Genomic DNA, 12526 nt, shown 5'->3' with positions numbered 1-12526 from the left:
GATTCAAGACCAAGTACTCCCTTGAGGAGGAAGGGAGTCCTCTTGTAACTGGATGCTCTTTCAGAAGAGATGGTACCTGGGATTCATCTTGAAAGATAAGGTTTCTGAACCAAAGATGAGGAGGGAGTGCCTTCTAGGCATGGGGGATCCAGAGAAGTAGGAGACAGCATATCAAGCACAGTTCAGAATACAGGATGGCTAGGGAGTAAGCCTGGAAAAGTAGGCTGGAACCAGATTGTGGAAGGCCTTAAAAGCCGGCCTGAGGAATATGCATTTTATCCTAGAGGCAGTAGGGAGCTACAACTGATTCTTGGGGCAGCTAGGTGGCACTGCACTATACAAAGCACCAGGCATGGAATCAGGAAGACTCATCTTCCCAAGTTCCCATCTGGCCTCAGACACTTCCTAGCTATATGATCCCAGGCAAGTCCCTTCAGCCTGTTTGCCTCAGTTTCTTTATCTGTAAAATGAACTGGAGAAGCAAATGGCAAACTGCTTCAGTATCTTTGCCAAGAAATCCCCAAATGGGGTCTTGAAGGATTGGATGCGACTGAAATGACTCAACAACTTATTCTCGAATAGGGAAATGCCGCAGTCAGAACAATATCCTATGATATATAGGAAGTACTGGAGAGAAAGGAGAGTGGAGGAGAGGTTGAGGCTTAGGAGACTTTTATAATAGTCAAGGAGAAAAATGATAAGGGCCCCGCTTTGTCAGGGGAGGAAAGTGAAAACAGAGATATTGTTGAGTCACTGGAGTTTGTCAAGAGCGGATTTGGCTGGGGAAAGGAAGAATCCATGATCCTGAGATCATACACTTAGAACTACAAGAAACATTGAAGGTCACATAGTCTAACCCTCTTCCCCCCAATTTTATAGACTAAAAACTGAGGCCCAGAGGGGAGAAATGTCTTGTCTAAGGTCACACATAAAGTGATAGAAGATGGGATTCAAAACCAGGCTTTCTAAGTCCAGAGCCGGCACTCTTCCCTCTATGGAAAGGTTGAGTTTGAGGTTTGGCTAGAATAACTATATGATGCTGTCCAGAAGACAATTGAAAAATGTGGATTTCAAGGGAGGGAATATGCATTTTTGAAGTGCTTGTCCTACCTGTGCTAAGCACGTTTTACAAATATTATCTCATTTGATCCTCCCTATAACCTTGAGGTAAATGAGTGCTAATTTATAGTTGGGGAAATTGAGGCAAACAGAGGTTAAGTGACTTACTTGCTCAAGGTCACATAGCTAGTAAGTGTATGAGGCTGGATTTTAACTTATGTTAAGGGAGTCAAAAGACTCCAGACCCAGAACTCTATGCACTAGGCCACTTATCTGCTTCTGGGGAATGTTAGTTTTTTTTTTTTAATTAAAGTTTTTTTATTTTTCAAAAGACGTGCAGAGATAGTTTTCAGCATTCACCCTTCCAAAACCTTGTGCTCCAAAATTTTCTCCCTCCTCCTCCCCAAGACAGCAAGCCATTCAATACAGGTTAAACACGGGCAATTTCTCTAAATACATTTTCACATTTGTCATGCTGTGCAAGAAAAATCAGATCAAAAGGGAAAACAATGAGAAAGAAAAAAAAATAAACCAACAAATAACAACAACAACAACAAAGGTGAAAATACTATGCTTTGATCCACATTCAGTCTCCATAATTCTCTCTCTGAATGCGGATGGCTCTTTCCATCCCAAGTCTATTGGAATTGGCCTGAATCACCACATTATTGAAAAGAGCCAAATCCATCACAGTCGATCATTGCATAATCTTGTTGTTGCTGTATCCAATGTTCTCTTGGTTCTGCTCACTACATTCAGCATCAGTTTCTGTAAGTCTTTCCAGGTTTTTCTGAAATCAATCTACTCATCATTTCTTATAGAATAATAATATCCATTTCATTCATATACCAGAACTTTGTTCCTTGCCGCTACAAAAAGGCCTGCTACAAACAGTTGGCACATGTGGGTCCTTTTCCCTCTGGGGAATGTTTGTTACTGGGATCTGGAAGTCATCTGTGTAATAATAATGATAATTGAACCTATATAGGAGATGACATTACAAAGACAGCTTGTAGAGAAAAGAGGACATAGGACAGAAGTTTGTTTGGTTTTTTTTTTGGGGGGGAAGCACACTTAGAGAGTGCAGGATGATGATGAATTGGCAAGGGATACTGAGGACAGAGATTTGAGATGAACCCACAGTTAAGGGACAGTGAAGGAGACCAAGAAAAAGTTTTCAGAGATAGAGGAAAATCAGGGGGAGGAGAGAGAATTCAGAAAGAGGGAATGCTCCCAAAAAGTTAAGGGGAAAGACAACTGAGAAACAAATGTCAGCTTTAGTAAGCACAAGGTCTTGGGTGATCTTTAAGTAGGCCCATTAAAGAGATGACTTGCATAGGAAGCCGATTGCAAGGGGCTAAGTGGGGATCAGTGGAGGCATCGGGTGGAGCAGATACCTCCTTTTAGGAATTTAGCTGCCAAAGGGAGTAGATATATCATACTTTGTGGAAATGGCAGAGGCAAAGGAGGATTTTTAAAAACAGACTTTTTAATTATAATTTGTTTTTACATCCCCTAGATTTTCCTCTGTATCCTTCCTCCTTTCCCTTTCCAGAGAACCATCCCTTATAACAACACAAAAAGGAAGAAAGAAAGAAGAGAAACAAGGAAAGGAAGGAAGAACAGAGAGAAAGAAGAGGAAAAATTAGGAAAAGTAAACAACACATCCAAAAGATCTACACTGACATACAGTGTCCCACACTAAGGGAATCAACCTCTGCAGAGGCAGAGGGAAAACTGTCTTTACTTGTCTCTGCCTTGGGATAAAGTTTGGTCTTTCTAATTTCTTAATATTCAGTTCAAAGGAATGTTTCTTGAAGAATATGAAAGCCATAAGCATGTTTGTAGCAATCAGGGAAGGGAGCAGTTGCTAGGAAAGGAATGAAAAGGAAAGAATTATTAAGTAAGTTCCTGAAAGGGAGGAGATCAGATGAGATTGAGATTACAAGGGAAGGCTTTGGCCTTCACTAGGAAGGCCAAAGAGGGAGAGGTTGACTTAAGATATCCAGAAGATATTTCCAGTTATATCTGAGGTATAGAGAAAGGGCAAGAAAGGATGAGGTAGGTATAGCTATTATTAGCTCCATTTTACAGAAACCAGGGCTCAGAGAGGTTGTCTTTCTGTGGGCCTCAGAGTAAAGAGCAGGTTTATGAAGAGTGAATTGAAGGAGAAGTCCGAGGTCCAAGGATGGCAATAAGTTAGGCGAGTTTCAGAGTTGAAGATCTTGGAGGTAAAACCGCCTTTTAATCCATGCCGTACATACATACAACTTTAGGATGTGACTCCTATGAGTGGTTGGCGTACAGTGGAAGTGGAGGTCTTGGCAGTTAACAAGGTTAGCTGGGTGTTCAAATGGTCATCAGCATGAGCATAGAAGTGATTAAGGATAAGGACAAGAGTCTGGGTGGAAAGCAAAGCCGAGAACTGAACTTGCTGAGGAAGGAGAAAGACGCAAAGGGTGGTAGATGGTAGCTGCCTACATCTGGACAAGGTGAGCTAGCTGGAGGACATGAACCTCAACAGAGGAGAATGGCACACAGAGGGTATGAAAGAGACCGTGGGCAGTAAGACATGATGGCTGTCTCCCCTGTCCTTCTTAGCGTGGCGATATCAGAGGAGTAGCCAACATTAAAGAAGGGTGATAACATGTTTAACTTATATTGGGGAATGGGGAGAGAAGGAGGGAGGGAGAAAAATTGGGAACATGAGGTTTTGCAAAGGTGAATGTTGAAAACTATCTTTGTATGTATTTGGAAAAACAAAATACTATCTAAAAAAAAAAAAGAAAAGTGATAAGGCTGATTATGGGAGGAAGAGAACTAGCATGTTACTAGACAGGGATTCCCGAGGATCCATCAGTGGGGTATCATGGAGGCAGAGGATAGAGATTGATGTGGTTTAGGACTAAGAGATAGTAGGGAAGAAGAGATTTGGTTTAATCAAAAGTTACAGTTGGGATGGCTCTGTCATGAAAACTGCAATCTTAGCCTGAGGATGTGTTACCCAAACTTCACGACAAGTTATTCATCAGTTAAGTGAAACCTCACATGTGAATCTTCACCTCACTCTGATCATTCATAGTTTCTTTTCTCTGAATTTCTATGAAGGAAATAACTTCTCATTTTTGTTTCAGTTTTAAGGAACAATTTCTAACACGTTTATTCCTATATTTTAGTAAGCTGCTCCTGCACCTTCCCCATCCTGTGGACAGCAAGACTGGCAAAGCAAGTTTTATCACAGAAACGGAGACCCTTGAAGTCATCTTGACCATGAAAAGAGAGTTTGATTTCATTAATTTTTTCTGAAATCATAATGGGGTAAGATAAGACAGTGTCCAGTAAGACTAGAAGCATCATCAGAGTCCTAGGAAAATTCCTTGTATACTCAATGGTTCTGCTGGCGACAAGACCATCCATTTACTGGGGTGATCACTAAGGAACTGATTAGATGTCAACATGATCAATGTAGTATTTAGAGCAATGGAAATATTTAGACCATAAAATTCATTTAGACAACGTTTTGTGGACTCAAACCAATGAAAGATGCAGTGACATAAGCCATTGCTCAAAAATTGGCCTTTAGGATGGCCAAAACAAACAAAACCAAAATAAAGTGGCCTTATTTCTTTGCTATTTGGTTAAACTATATAGATTTGGCTTATGATAAAGTAGTTGAAATGTTCTTACAGTTGGTATACAGGTTGTCCCAAAAGTTCTAGTGCTGATAAAGCTTAAAAATTTAAAACTGCACTCCAACTCTGGGGGACATTCTGTTTATAAGCATTAATGTTTTTATCACACGAAGCTGTAATCTTTGAGTGATTTGGATCTGTTTGAAGTATTTATTATTAGTTGCATTTAAAAAACATTTTTTCTAGGCAGCCTTATAATTATTACTAGTGCCTTTTTTTTGGGGGGGGGAGAAAATCTCTGTGTTATATTGTGGTTTTTTGAAAAGAAGTTAGAGAGACAAGTGGCAGTCCTATGAATTGTCCATGTCTCCCTCATTTCCAATCCTTCTTCATAATTAGTGATGTGTGTTAGTCTTTTGACCCTGTTCTTGTTAACTGTTCAAGTCTATCTCTAGATAAAAATGGCTCCCCATCAGTCAGATCCTTCAGTAATAAGTTAGCAATAAAAGAAATCTCGTCTTCCAAAACGGGCACTTCTTCCATGTTTTTCTTCAATCTCGAGAGTAAATTGAGAAAACTGAAAGTGAACAATTGAGCAATGATCATCCTTCTCTCACAAGTGCCAGGGGAAATCAGGACTCCACAGATGTGTCCTGGAGATAGCTTGCCCCTTCAGCCGAGGGGCCAGCAAGGATCTAGGCTGTGATTAGGTCAAGTAGAACCAAGCAGGACTGGGACGATGATCAATTGGCTGTGCTTAAGCAGGAAGAGCTCTCTGGAATTTAAAACTGAAATAAGCTTGGTAACTGTCTTCTGAGGAGACAAAAGGGAAGCAAAGATTAAGTGGCTAAGTAGAGCGGGAGTTATTTAAGTCCCTGAAGTGATTTGGATCAAAAGGGTAACCTACTCTCTACCTGCATTGTGGTTTTAGCATTTCTTTTTAATCTAGGCAATATTTTAAGAGTTTATTTGGATTATGCCCCAAAGTATAAGCTCTGGGTAAGCATTTCTCTCCTCCAAAGAATAGCAATGAATCAGTGGGAAATATACTACCCCACCCCCTATTTTATGTGCTGGTCCTAATTAGAAGGACTATCACTCAAGTAAGGTGAGCTGGATGACTGGGTACACTTTGTCCCTGGAAGAGAAGACAGCATTTCCAGGCCAAATTGCATTGGGCATTGCTTATATGGTTCTGTATTAATTATGTAATGAAATTGAGCTTCAAGAACAATGTAATTTAGTTCAGTGATTTATAGCCATCTAGAAATCATCCTACTTCACTGTCCTTGGGATCAGAAGTAGTCATTTTTGACAATTCAGAGGACTTGCTATTTTTAAAGAGAAATATTCAGACTTTTAGAGTGATAGGGTTTATTAAGCAATTAATGGGAATTTTAAAGTCCCCTACTGTGTGCCAGGCATCATGCTAGGAGCAGTTTCTGGCTTCAGTATTCTTTTCAGGGAGACAACATGATCATTTATCCTTGAGGAACTTCTTCAGAGCCCTGGGATAAAGTGCCACTCTATTTTCTATCAAGAGAAACTCAGAAAATAATTTTTTTATTATAGCTTTTTATTTACAAAACATATGCATGGGTAGTTTTTCAACACTGACCCTTGCAAAACCTTCTGTTCTAACTTTCCCCTCCTTCCCTCCACCTCCTCCCCTAGATGGCAGGCAGTCCCATACATGTTAAATATGTTAAAGTATATGTTAAATCCAATATATGCGTACATATTTATACAGTTATCTTGCTGCTCAAGAAAGATCGGATCTAAAAAGAAGGTAAAAAAACCTGAGAAGGAAAACAAAAATGCAAGCAAACAATAACAGAAGGAGTGGAAATGTTATGTTGTGCTCCAAACTCATTTCCCATAGTCCTCTCTCTGGGTGTAGCTGGTTCTCTTGTTGAGTAATCGGAACTGATTTGGTTCATCTCATTGTTTAAGAGAGCCATGTCCATCAGAATTGATCATCATATAGTATTGTTGTTGAAGTATATAATGATCTGCTGGTCCTGCTCATTTCACTCAGTATCAGTTCGTGTAAGTCTCTCCAGGCCTTTCTGAAATCCTCCTGCTGGTCATTTCTTACAGAACAATAATATTCCCTAACATTCACATACCATGACTTATTCAGCCATTCCCCAAGCAATGGATATCCACTCAGTTTCCATTTTCTGGCCACTACAAAAAGGGCTGCCACAAACATTTTTAAGCAAGTAATTTGAAGCAGGTTCAGGACTGGAGAATCCTGTCTCTACTGGGACCATGCAGAATTCACTACATTATATTAAACCACAAAACCCTTTCAATGCTGGGCCACCATGGAACCAAAATTGGACCCCAGAGTCCCTAGGTGGTCACTGTAACCCGGAATGGGGACCCATGCTGACAAAACATCTCTGCAGTATACACATATAAGTGTCCAAGCACAAAAAACAACTGTTGGTTCCTGGGTTAATGTCTAGGGTCTCCCCTAAAAGGAGACAGGAGAAAGCTACATGATATATGATATAAATCAAGTATGGAACAGCTATTTCTTTCTTCCACAAAAAAGACTCTCAAGCATGATTGACAACAAGAGTAAAACCCTTATACATAAAGCAGTGACTTAGAATCACTATCATGTTCATTTGGAAGATTCATAGGATGATAGATCAAGATAGATCCAACCGCCTCATCACACAGATGGAATCTGAGGCCTGGAAAATTAAATGATTTGCTCAAGGTCATACAACTATTAAATGTTACACTTTTGGGGTTTGCTGATTCGGCTTTTCACCTGTGATTCCACTCTGTACTGTCTTCTAGCAAGCCAGGCCTGTGTGCCTGCTGTGGGCCATCTTGTCCACAAAGGGGCTTTTCCTAAAGTATGGCCAACACCAGCTAAGGAGTGTGGGAATTCTTGAAGTAATCACTCCTGAGAAGTCTAGTTCTAAGAATCATTGTTCTGATACTTATGCTCAGGTTAAAAAAAAACTCAAAGAGAAGAGACGTCTAGAAGCCCAACATCCTAACTTGGGCATGTGTGTTTGGAAGCACACTAAATTATGGAAGTCACATAAAGAGAATATGACTTATATTCTGAGAGGAAGGAAGAAACAAAGAAGAGATTTTTCTTTTAAAGTCTACTGAGTGGGCAGCTCTTGCTAATTCAGTGGCCAATCCTCTTTCATACAGTTTTAATAAAGCTCTACCCCCAACCCTCTTGCACTCTATCCAGGATTTTCTACGTCATCCCAGAAAACCATCTCCTTCCATATTGAGCCCATGTGTCCCTGGACCTATCCCTACTCATGCTCCAGGGGATGACCATTGTCATGTAGGGATATGCAAAATAAGTACAGGTAATTTGGGGGTGGGATGGGGAGGAGAGACATGTTCATAACTCTTGGGACTGGGAAAGCTAAAGATCTTAGAAACAGATCCTTTTTGTGACAGATCAAACTCCGCTCATGCAAATCTAGAAAAGAGAACACATGGGAGCAATTTCCTTCTTGTCACTAATTTTTGGTGAACCTTTTCTACTGTATAGATCAGAGGTATCAAACACACCGCCTGCAGACCCCATGTGGCCCACTACACTCATGAGTGTGGCCAGAAGGAGATTTAAATGGAAGTGGGAATTATTTAACAAGATAAATAAAAATACAATAAAATAGAGACAATCTTACATTTTCCAACTAAATCAAAATATGCTGTCTGCGGGGATTGCTATGTGTGGATTAGTGCCCTGCTCTCTCCCACCACCTTTCTATTTGAGTTTGAAACCACTGATTTAGAAGGCTCAGTTCTAAAGTCATAACTTGAGCATATCACTAAGCCTCTTAAAGGAGCCTTCTTTAAGAGTGATTATTCTGTCCTATAATCTCCAGGGGTATTTGTGTAGGCCTGTATACGCTCTGATTAACTTTTGGCTTCCTAATTCCAAACTTGAACATTTCAAGATAATGTATTTTAAGAATCTTTTGATTGCATCATGGATTCTTCCATTTAATCCCATAATGGAACCATCCATCAGTTCTTAGAATGGCAATTGATAATTTGTAAATGACTATGAAGCAACAAATTCTAGTATAGGATCATACTCAGTCAACCTTCTAACTGTAAATGCTCACGGAGGTAACCGAAGTAAGATAAAATAAAAAGCATTTCTAATTCTGTAACCCATTGTTATCCGAGCCAGAGTCCTATTGATGGAGAGACAGATCTGGATGCAATTTTAGGGGATCTCTCCCAAAATCAATCTGGTGCATGGTTTCATTCAGATAAACCTGGAAAATTAGTGTCTGGCTTCCTTCATTCTCCCTACAAGGACTCTTAGCTCCCCTGCAAGCACATAGGTTATTGACAATATGACTTTTATTTTATTTAGCTTTTATGTAATCTAACAAAAATATAGAATGGGTATGAATGTATACAACCTGTGTTTCCCCTAAAAAAGATGGAAAAGGCTTATCTGTGTGCCCACTACATTAGATTTCAGTTGTTTGTATTCTGGTATTCCCCTATTCAAAGGCTAAACAGGAGAAGAAAGAATAATCATGTGGGTGAGAAAGGATCTAAGGGCCCAAAGAGATTTATGGGAATTAAAAGTCTGTTTAATAGAAGTTTAAAAAAAATAATATTATTTGAACTAGGGTTAGGGTTAAATCCAAATTCCCTTTAAATGAATCAAAAAAAATTTTTTATGGACAAGGTAATGGAAGAAAGTCTCTCAGGTAGGAAGAACAGAAATGAGAAATGGGGAAACTAGAAATACTCTCCGGCCTGGTCTAGATCTGAGAGAAGAGGAGGAAATGGTTTCTTCACTCAGCCATCAAGGAGCCAATAGAAGAGTCATGTGGGAGGAGGGAAGGGGAAGAATGGGAGGGATGGAAAGGGGATGTAAAAGGTCACTCCTTCTTTAGAGAATGGGGAAGGGTGCTACAGAGAACACATTTCCTTGGTGGGAGGAAGAGATAGGAGTTTTATAATGGTTTTCATTAGGGAGAAGTGGGAACCTCAGGAGACCCCCATTTATGAAAAAAGACCATGCTTCCCAAGTATATATTCTACACCAGGAGAAGTGGTATATTCTCTCCTGGGAGTATCTAGAGTCACAGTGAATGGGTAAACATGGATGTAGAGGCAGGCTTATGAGAACCCAGATCTAGGACTGGAAGGAACCCAAGAAACCATCTTGTTTAACCCCCTCATTTTACAGGTGAGAAAACTGAAGTCTAGCGGAGAAGTTACTAGCCCAACATCATACAAGTAGTAGCAGAGCTCAAGACTCAGGTCCTGTGATTCCAAATTCATTGCTCTTTCCTTCTTAAATGCTTATGTACTAGGTGTTGTGCTAAGAGATGGTGTTACAAATGAATGTGAATTAAATAATTCCTGCCCTCAAGGAGCTTACATTCTAATGGAGGAAGACAATACCTAAAAATCAGATGGAAAGAGGGGAGTTGGGGAGGTTTAGTAACATGACTAAAGATATCCAGAAAGTGCTATAGAGGCCTGGAATTCAGTAAGGTAGAGCCAAATCTTGTCTATCAAAACCCAAGAGGTTGGGGGGAAGGGAGTCCAATTTTCTAGTGGGGACGGAAGGGAGATGATGCCCTGGGTGTAGATGGTGTGATTAAAGATGTCTAGAAAGTGATTAAGGCAAGAGTGTGCAGTAGGACTGGCCTCTCTGACTCAGTATACACAGGGTGTATATACTTCATCATTTACCTCCTTCATGAATTAAGATATCTGAGAGTGAGACTTCTCAAAAAACAAAAACCCAAAGCTAAACCAACAAAATGATGAGGAAGGGGAAAATAGACAAGATCCAAGATTGTATTAATGAATCTAGAGCATTTAAAAAAGTTCCTCAAGCTATTCGTGTGAATAAGACAGAATCAGGAGATAATACATTTGGGTGGATTTAGAACAATAATGACTCTTTGGGTTCAATCATTTAAATAATGTCTTACAGATCGGGATCACTTTTTGTTAAGCTACAGTATAATGTTAGAACTACATATAGTCTAATGTCCCCATTTAGAAAAACCAGAAGTTTTTCAAATCTAATTTGTCTAAGTCCCTCCCAAGTTTTCTTTGTTTTCTATTTTATCTTTCAGCTAAATTTACCCAGCACTGAAAGAGAAATAAATAGAAACTCCATTATTTTAGAGATGCTATAGACAATGAAATAATATCAGTATTAAACATAAATGACCCAAATGGCATAGCATTTAATTCATAAAGGAAAAATTAAAGAACAATACAATAAGCGTAGGCAGAAATAATATTAGGGTAGGTGAAAATATGACACCCCAGACTTTAGGCAAATCCCTTGTTTCCCTTTGGGTCTTAGCTTCTTATTTTATACATTAGTCATTAAATAGTTTATCTCTTCCACAAGATTAAAAAAAAGTTCAGTGATCTCACCGTCATACACATACAAAGTCAATTCAGTCTTCCATGAACAACCCCCATTGCCTGAAATCAGTGCCTTTTTCTCCCATCTGTTTTGTTGTTGTTCAGTCATTTCAGTCCCATCCCACTCTTTGTGACCCCATCTGGAGTTTTTTTTTTTTGGCAGAGATACTGGAGTGGTTCACCATTTCCTTCTCCAGCTCATTTGACAGAGGAGGAAACTAAGGCAAACAGGGTGAAGTGACTTGCCCGGGTCACACAACCAGGAAGTGTCTGAGGCTGCATTTGAACTCACAAAGATGAGTCTTCCAGATTCCAAGCCCGGTGCTCCATCCACTACATCACCTAATTGCCCCATCTGTACTCAGTTATTTACTTTGCTTGGATGTGAGTGAGAGCTTCTTCTACCTCCCTGATCCAGCTGACAAGAAGCTGTTTTTCTGGGCATGACTGGGACTTGTCTCCCTTGGAGAAAAAAGTAAAAATAAAGGCAAAACTTTGGGGTTCAAAGATGCCATTGTACCTGGTATCAGGGAATTGTGATCCATACAGACAGACCAGGGTGGAAGTCAGAGAAGTATGTCTCTAGGGAGGCGTGTCTTTGGGAAATGATGCTTCCACTGGTGTTGGATTTGTTTGAAAGTGGTAATTATCTTGTGAGTGATATACTTAGGGCTGCCATTTTGACATAAGATCACAAAATGTTAAAGCTTGAAGGAACTTTTAGAGACTTTAGTCCAATCCCCTCAAGCTGGGACACAAGATCATAGAATTTCATAGTTGTAAGGGAACTGAGCAGCTGTTCATTTCAACCATACCCCTGGAAGGAGCCCAATTCCAAAGCAGAGCTGTCAGCCACCCTGAGCCATGATTTCAAGGCAGTGTCAAAGTCATCTCCTCTGAGGATTATTTTATTCCAGTAGGAAATGTTTAATTTGGAAAAGAAAAGAGAAGACTTAGGTGGAAGGAACATGCTAATTATTTCTCCTGTGAAAGACATTAGACTTGTTCTGCTTGGCCCTAGAAGGTAAACATAGGATGGACAGAAGTTTCAGAGACAAGCAGGAGTTAGGGACAGAGTGTTGCTTGAAAAATCTGTGTAAAATGACCAACATTTTGGTTTGATTTCAGAAGGGCCTGGAGAGTCGAACATGAACTGATGTTGAGTGAAATGAGCAGAACCAGGAGATCATTATATACTTCAACAACAATACTATATGGTGATCAATTCTGATGGACATGGCCCTCTTCAACAATGAGATGAACCAAATCAGTTCCAATGGAGCAGTAATGAACTGAACCAGCTACACCCAGATAAAGAACTCTGGGAGATGACTAAGAACCATTACATTGAATTCCCAATCCCTATAATTTATAACTCAGTTTCCTCATCTATAAAATGGCAATCATAACGGCCCCTC

The 12526-nt window shown here is 39.9% G+C and overlaps 1 protein-coding gene across 2 annotated transcripts in view; it reads left to right on the top strand.

Annotated features, from left to right (window-relative positions):
* The window catches only part of DNAAF6 (dynein axonemal assembly factor 6), a 79393-nt gene extending 67123 nt beyond the window's left edge, over nucleotides 1-12270 (top strand). The window contains exons 7-8 of one of the 2 annotated variants that reach the window (XM_031944893.1): nucleotides 4236-4377; nucleotides 12237-12270. In XM_031944893.1, the coding sequence (XP_031800753.1) occupies nucleotides 4236-4365 (130 nt within the window). In that variant the 3' untranslated portion in view covers nucleotides 4366-4377; nucleotides 12237-12270. Of the gene's footprint in view, nucleotides 1-4235; nucleotides 6264-12236 lie in introns of those variants that run through there. The other variant, XM_031944892.1, reaches the window with a different exon arrangement.
* The last annotated feature ends 256 nt before the right edge of the window (nucleotides 12271-12526 follow it).

This window comes from Sarcophilus harrisii, chromosome X (genome assembly GCF_902635505.1).
Source record: "Sarcophilus harrisii chromosome X, mSarHar1.11, whole genome shotgun sequence".
Classification (NCBI taxonomy): Eukaryota; Metazoa; Chordata; class Mammalia; order Dasyuromorphia; family Dasyuridae; genus Sarcophilus; species Sarcophilus harrisii.
Note: the sequence above shows the minus strand (reverse complement) of the source record. Positions and strands in the feature narration are given on the sequence as shown.